Source organism: Lactuca saligna, chromosome 4 (assembly GCF_052625555.1).
Source record: "Lactuca saligna cultivar CGN05327 chromosome 4, ASM5262555v1, whole genome shotgun sequence".
NCBI classification, from domain to species: domain Eukaryota; kingdom Viridiplantae; phylum Streptophyta; class Magnoliopsida; order Asterales; family Asteraceae; genus Lactuca; species Lactuca saligna.
Genome location: NC_136420.1, coordinates 37,269,852 through 37,277,612, shown reverse-complemented (window position 1 = coordinate 37,277,612; position 7,761 = coordinate 37,269,852). Strand labels below are relative to the sequence as shown.

The following is a 7,761-nucleotide window of genomic DNA, read 5'->3' as shown; positions in this document are numbered from 1 at the left end:
ATTTGTGTATTTATTTATCATTACACTCTTTTTGCCGGGAAAATTTTGAAATATATATATTTAAATTAAAAAAATAAAAACAAAACATAGGGATAATAAACAAATGACGTGTCACTGGAATTTTCTTCTTTATTTCATGTCCATATAATTTCGAAGCCTCACTTCAATGGATAACAAATCCTCCAACCACAATCCGATATCAGATCGCAATGACATCCACGGCGATATTCTCCGCCGCACCGGCACCTCTCCCCACCATCAACCACCGTGTAATCTCTCCAATGGTATGTGCTTGTGTTTCCGATTACTCTCTAACATTCAGAAACGCAAACAACAAAAAATCGACTCTGCTTCCACGGATCAAATCAGCGGCATCAGATTCCAGTTCCACGGCAATCATCGACGATCCGACGTCGGCTTCCGCTTCAGAAGAAGAAAGTCCAGCAAAGATCGGCGCTAGGGTTAGGGTAAAGGTGCCGTTGAAGGTTTATCATATACCTAAAGTAAAAGAAGTGGAATTGAACGGGAAGGAAGGTAAAATCAAAGAATACGTCGCCCTTTGGAAAGGGAAGCAGATTTCGGCTAATTTTCCTTACAAAATCGAGTTCCTGGAGAAACTTGAAGGGCGTGGCGATGCTCCTGTGAAGTTCTTCGCGCATCTTAGAGATGATGAGTTTGAGTATATCGACTGATTTACTGATTTTGATCAAATTGTAGATCTGCATCCGGTTTTGATCTCAAATTGCTGATACAATATTGAGTTTGTCACAACTGAATACGTTCCAGGTATTATGGATGCAAGTATATACTATGTACTATATAAAGCTATAGGCAAAATCATTGATGAAAATGCTCACTCCTTATTAGCTGTTTAATTGTATTAATTAAAATATTTTCATTAATGGCTATTTATTAAAATGATGACTATGTATGGAAGCCAACAACCTGAAGATCAATCTTCTAATCTCTGTTAGAAATTGGCCACCAACATTTGACAAAAACACATTGTATATTAGCAAAAATACCACTTGTAGTAGCTAAATATTTTTATATTATTCCAAATGAATATGTCGATATTATCTTAAGAAGAGTTTAATGAGGAAAACGGTGGTCTACCCGTTTTCTAAACAATATGTCGATATATATCGTCGAAGATGTTGAAGTAAGTAATCAAATATTTTTTATTGTTACTTTTTGATGGCATTCAAATAACTTTTGCGAAATCGTCTTAAGTGATTTGATAAATCTTTTCTTTGTACATAATTTATGATTTAAAGTTTAAACAGCCAAAATTTCAAATCCATGTATGATTTTACTTGTTTCTATATTTTTATGTATTTCTACATTATTTGCATAATTTTTTCCCGCAAAATGGCTATTATGCAGTAGTTAATGTTCTAAGATACCCTCCCAATCCATTGAACTCACTGTCACATTAGTTTTTTTTTTTTTTTTTTTTTTTTTTTTTTTTTTTTTTTTTTCAACCCACAACACACGTAAATCATATATCTCAACCCACTCAATTAAAAAAACAAAACAACTAAGGTACAAATCTTAAAACATATGTTATAAGAGAAAATGAGAGAGAGAAAGTAGAGAGAGAGGATGAAGTGGGTTAGTGAAACCAATGAAACAACCCACTGAAGAGGGGAGTGGTACTAGTGGTAACTTTATTTCTAATTAAGATTTTACCTTGATTGTTTTGTATTTTTTAATTGAATGGGTTGAGTGAGTTGAAAAAAATAGGTTTCCGTGTGTTGTGGGTTGGAAAAGATGAAGAAAAATGAAAGAGAAAAACTGATGTGGCAGTGGGTAGGGAAGAGGAAGGATCTAAAAAACTCGTCATAGTTCAAAGGTTTGTACTACGATTACTTGTCATCAACAAATCAATATCAAAGATCTTATTCAAAAATCACAATCTTCCACCCACTCGATTTTAACTTCGAATCATAGACTTCCATTGCGAGTTCCGATTGAGAGATTACAAAGTCCAAATACAATTGAAAATCAATTCGAAATTCATTAAAACCTTTTTCCATTCGATTACTACCCCAATAATTGACTTCGATTGAGAGACTCGAAATACTTGACTGATGTGAGAGAAAGAAATATAGGAAGAAATGAATTTCGATTTGGGCTTAAAAGAATGAACAGTGACGAGAATTAGTCTAGGCTCGAATTTTGGATAAGATGAACAATGGATTAAAATTTGATTGAGTTTTGGATGTAATGAATAGTAATAATTCGAAGATGGGCTTGAAAATTGAATGGATCGATTATTCAACTCATGATGAACAACAACAAGACCATAAGAATTTTTATCATCTTCATTTCATCATTGATTATTTAATAAAAGAGGTATCGAATTCAACAAGAATTTTTTTGACATTCATTTGAGAATTTGTGAAACCTCATTGAAAATCCTTTTCCATTTACAATGCATGAATCAAACATGGAAGATCAGGTTCCTTGGTTGGAATTAAGAAATCTCCAAATTTCACATTGTACCACCCATGATGCATAATGTACCATCCATGGAACTTCTTCTCATTTCTCCTAGATCTAACTTATCTTCATAACGAATTTGAGAATCTTCAACAATTTTGGGTTTGGAATTTGATTCCATAATAGAATTTGATGATTTTTTCTTTGAACCCCAAACTTTCTTCCTTGATTTTGGCGACATTTGAAGAATTTTGTTTAGAAACCAAAATTTTCTTGTTTTTGATCTTCCTTTTCTTTTTCTTCTTTTTCATATTTTTGGATCTTGAAGATTTGAATTCAAGAACAACTTCATTCTTCACAATTTGAACTTTGCATTTTGGAATCAAATCTTCTGGAGTTTGATACATTTAAACATCTTGGATTGAAGACTTTCTATACAACACCATTCCTTCAAACGAATCACAAGAATACAAACAATCATCGGTTTGAACTCCAATTGAACAAAAGACTTTCACAACTTATTGAGATTACATTGAATTCCCTTGTCTTGAACAACATGAACAAGATGAACTTCTTCAAGAACATCTTCAACAAATTTAATAGCATGAAGATCACTTGGATCTTCAATTAGCGAAACATATTGATTTCTGAATAGTTCTTTTTCTCTTCCCTCCTTTTCATTTCCATCCCAAACTAACCATTGTTAAATCAATCAGATTTTTTTATCTTACTAAGAGGTTGAAAGATCAATTTTCTAAAATCATCTTTCTTATTCCAATAAGAAATCAAAGTATTTCATGTAATCAATCTACCTTTCAACAATAATCCATAATATTGTTCTTCATTGACTTTGTATGTAACAGCCCGAAATTCAGGTACCTCTAATTAGCCCTTCATCTTTTATTATTTGACATTTTGGGCCTTGGTGTTGGGCGAGTACGCTGGGCGTACAAGGAGTACGCTGCGCGTACTCGCGCGCCTCATTTAAACACGTCATCACCCGGTTACGCTGGGCGTACCCAAGGTTACGCTGGGCGTAACCGGTCCAGACTCAAAACCCTAATTTGGGTTGTTGGTTATAAAAGGAATGAGATGGCTTGGTTCCTCAGCCACCATCCTTCAGAAAGAAACCCTAAGAGAGTTGTTCCTTCGTTCATAGCTTGTTTGTGAGTGTTCTAAGCTTTGAGGTGTCATTTCAAGGTAGCAAAAGAGAAGAGGAGTCCATTGTGGAGGCTAGAAGTTGGTGTACAAGTGTAGATTCGTGAATAGCAAAGGTTGGAGCTTCTTCCTAAGGTAAAAAGTTCAGATCTTGCCTTGTAGTTCTTGTGATATGCTTCTTGGACCATTTTCTAGGGTTTTGGTCCCAAAGATGGAGACTTTATGAGCAAGTAGTCTCCATTGGCTTAGATCTATCATATTTTTGGTCCATTTCAGTTGTATGTTCATAAAAATGTAATCTTGGTCGTGAATGATTAGCCATGCATGAGATCTAGATCTTTTAAGTTGAAAATGAAAGGTATTAGGGAGTGTAGGAGCCTTTACAGCCATGCCAAGGCTTAAAGGTTTCGACTTTATGGGTAAGTAGGCTTAAAGAGAGCCGGATCTAGAAGTTGAAGAAGTGTCTTAACCATTTAAGACCAGAAATAAAGTATGGCTGAATCTGGTTGTTACGCAGGGCGTAACTCCCAGTATGCGCAACGTACGGGGTCAGACCCCGATTGTGGATCAGTGATGTACGCCCCGCGTACTGTGATATGTTGACTTTCGTTGACTTTTAGGGTTTTGGTCAACATGTGGACTTTGAGTCAAGGAAGGGTAAAATGGTCTTTTACCCCTATGAGGAATAATAATAAGGGTGAAGCCTAGTCTTAGAAGTCTATATTAATTAGAATGATATTTCGTTATGATTAGGCAGGGTTGGGTCTTCGTTTCGAGATTCGGAGGTAGCGAGCACGTGAGATTCTAGACTTTCCATAAGGTGAGTTTTCTCACTATACTGTACCCGGAAGGGTATTATTGTGTGACCGGAAGGTCAGATATGTTATGAGTTATATGCATTGTATATGATAAGTTAACCGTTTGTATGTGCTATGTATGCTATGCTTGATATGGGCCGAAAGGCATTATGTTATGGGCCGGAAGACATATATGTTATGGGTCGGAAGGCGTTGTGATGTGGACCGTAAGGTCGACGCGGGTAGAACCGGAAGGTTTATCGGGTCGGGACAGAAGTTCCCTGAGACACATGGACTGGAAGGTCAGGGCCTGGAAGGGCGTATGCGCGTAAGTAGTATTTTGGGGAATTCAGTAAGCATTTATGCTTACAGTTGTTGTGTTACGTGTTTCAGGTACTAGCGAGGACCGTGGGAAGGCGCCGACGTGATCTGTACACATTATCGGAGAATTTATTTATGATCTTGGGATTTACATGATTTGTATTATGTTATGATACATTGGATTTATGACTTGATTTGGATGAAAACATGTTTAAGAAATGAAAATTTTGTTTTGAAAATTTACGTTGTTACAAGTTGGTATCAGAGCCTTGGTTTGTGGGATTCGGATGCACCTTCGGGCGTAACTGAACTCAAACCGAGGATTTGAGAAAAATTTTCAATATTAAAGGCATAAAATTTTATAAGAGATTTTGTAATTACCAAAGGAGAAGCAGTGTGTACGGTCAGCCAGCGCTCGAATGGTAAAATCCCCAAAATACCCTTACAATATGTGTTATGAGATATGTTATGATATGTTATGCATGCTAGAGTAGACTAGGTATTCATATTATGACTAGAGTGGCCTGATTTGTGATGCCTTAGTCTAGGGGAACCTGCTGCTATGAGATGCCTTGAGAGCGAGTAGGTAGCCAGTGCATAGCAAGAATAGAGTACTCGTGATCCGGGGTCCAAGGAGGAGGACTTGGGGTGAATGCTGATGTGGTGTAGTCGGTAGTATAGGGCCCATACTACTGAAGACACCGGATCAGTAGGCAACCCAAGTAAGAATCCTTTGGGTATCGGAGGCCGAGTAGGATTGCGTTATCGAGTGCGAGTATGTTCGATTGAGTCTCTGATATTTTTTATGTTGTATTTCAGAGGCATTATGGTTGGGACACGCCACAGACCTGGGACGAGCGGTGTGAGTGACAAGGAGCTTCGTTAGGTGATCCACGATGAGGTGGTTGCGGCAATCCGGGCCGAGATTCCGTAGATGTTTGGGTCTATCAAGACCACGCTGATGGAGACTTTCGATGAGTGGTATGCCGTGGTGACTGAGGCCGCAGCCGCTGTAGCTACAATAGCTATGGCTGCTGCCAGACCTCAGGGAGGTGACTCGTTGCTATTCCGGGAGTTCAGCAACACGAAGCCACCCGAGTTTGACGGGACGCAGGATCCGATCGTTGCGATGAGATGGATTGCTGACATTGAGGGATGCTTCTACACATGTTCATGTCTGGAGCATCTGAGGGTACGGTTAGCTTTGAACCAGCTCCGCCTAGGAGCAAAGGATTGGTGGAAGTTCGTGACGGCGAACTTCCACCAATCCTTTGCTCCTAGGCGGAGCTGGTTCAAAGCTAACTTCACTCTTGCGGAGATTTCGGCCGTGACTTAGGAGAGATTTACTACTATGTTCAGAGACGAGTATGTTCCCCCGGTAGAGAGGGAATGGTTGATTCAGGAGTTCTTGACCCTCAAGCAGGGTAACGATTCAGTTGCTGTGGTCACCCGGAAGTTTCATGAGAGGGCGATGTTCTGCCCTGAGCAGGTGTCCACTGAGTAGGCTCGGATGAGCTGATATTTGGGTATACTGAGGAGGGACATTCGGGAGTTCGTATCAAACTCGACATACCGGAAATTTGCTGAGCTCCAAGCAAATTCCCGGAAGAGGGAGATCGAGTTGGAGACTCAGGCCAGGGAGGAGGCCGAGTCTTAGCGGGTGGATCGGCAGCCAGCTCAGTCCCAGCCGACAGCCAAACGGACCAAGTCCGCCGATTCGAGGATGGGAGGTCAGAAGGGCTGCACTTGCGGAAAGTGCGGCACGGGTATGAGGGGGCCTGACGATCAGGTGCTTGCTACAAATGTGGCAAGGAGGGGCACATCGCTAGGGATTGCCCCAAGGGATTTATGGTTTGCTTCCATTGCAACCAGACCGGCCATCGGAAGGCCGAGTGTCCTCAACTTCACCAGGGATCAGCACAGGGATTTGCGCCTACTGATAGGGTTACCGAGACTCGGCCAGCGAACGCTGAGGCTTCGAAGGCTCGTGGGAGAGCTTTTCAGTTGACTGCGGAGGAGGTCCACGCGACGCCCGATGTCGTGGCTGGTATGTATTCTTTTGTATATTTACTTTTATGCTAAGATATTGTGCTTATATTATGTTATGCGTAGGTACTTTTCTTGTGAATTCTGTACCTACCTTGGTATTATTTGACTCGGGTGCGAGTCGGTCTTTTGTATCTTTGGCTTTTAGTTAGCACATCAGTATTAATCGGGAGGTGATGAGTCGACCCCTGAGGGTTTCCATAGCTGATGAGAAAGTGGTATATGCCGCCGACGTGATTCGAGGATGTGTGCTCGAGATTTTTGGTGTCAAGTTCCCTATAGATCTGGTTCCTATAGCGATGGGAGATGTCTGTTTCATCGTGGGCAAGGACTGGTTGAGTAACTTTCGAGCGGTCATTGACTGCGAGAGATAGCTGGTGACCATACGAGGCCCTAGTGGAGGAGTGCTTACTGTGTATGGCGAGGGGACCCGGTGTGGGTCAGCATTCTGTTCGGCTGCCAGGGCGAGATAGAGTTTGCATCAGGGCTGCAGTGGATTCATAGCCTATGTGATGGACACACGAGTGGCCGCGAGGAGGCCAAATTCGGTTGATGAGGTTCCAGTAGTGTGCGAGTTTCCGGACGTGTTTCCCGAGGAACTGCCGGGCGTGCCTCCGGAAAGGCAAGTGGAGTTCCGTATCGATCTGGTTCCGGGAGCGGCACCCATTACCAAGGCGCCTTATCGCCTCGCTCCACCAGAAATGCAGGAGTTATCCTCGCAGCTTTAGGAGCTGTTGGGAAAGGGGTTTATTCGACCGAGTAGCTCACCTTGGGGAGCGCCGATTCTTTTTCCCAAGAAAAAGGATGGTTCACACCGGATGTGTATCGATTACCGGGAGTTGAACAAGTTGATGGTCAAGAACCAGTATCCGTTACCTAGGATCGATGATCTGTTCGATCAGTTGCAGGGGGCATCTTGGTTCTCAAAGATAGACTTAAGGTCGGGTTATCATCAGATGAGGGTTCGGGATGAAGATATCCAGAAGATTGCATT

At 41.2% G+C, this 7,761-nt stretch overlaps 1 protein-coding gene and 1 long non-coding RNA gene across 4 annotated transcripts; both read left to right on the top strand.

Moving 5' to 3' along the window:
- Window positions 1–154: 154 nt before the first annotated feature.
- On the top strand, window positions 155–918 carry LOC145041618 (ferredoxin-thioredoxin reductase, variable chain-like). Its single transcript, XM_078989751.1, has one exon. It carries the CDS (start codon window positions 210–212, stop codon window positions 690–692), a length of 483 nt encoding a protein of 160 aa, XP_078845877.1. The 5' UTR covers window positions 155–209; the 3' UTR covers window positions 693–918.
- A 1,768-nt stretch (window positions 919–2,686) lies between these two features.
- On the top strand, window positions 2,687–4,910 carry LOC145038430 (uncharacterized). 3 transcript variants are annotated; one of them, XR_013679373.1, is made up of 4 exons: window positions 2,687–3,738; window positions 4,357–4,423; window positions 4,566–4,702; window positions 4,794–4,910. It is a non-coding gene; the product is annotated as an uncharacterized LOC145038430 (long non-coding RNA). The 3 variants fall into 3 exon arrangements; XR_013679371.1 differs by having other exon boundaries at window positions 4,357–4,702; XR_013679372.1 differs by having other exon boundaries at window positions 4,357–4,728.
- The last annotated feature ends 2,851 nt before the right edge of the window (window positions 4,911–7,761 follow it).

Bases quoted from the DNA above. Each gene is read 5' to 3' on its own strand.
- LOC145041618 (XM_078989751.1), top strand. From the start codon at position 210: ATGACATCCACGGCGATATTCTCCGCCGCACCGGCACCTCTCCCCACC.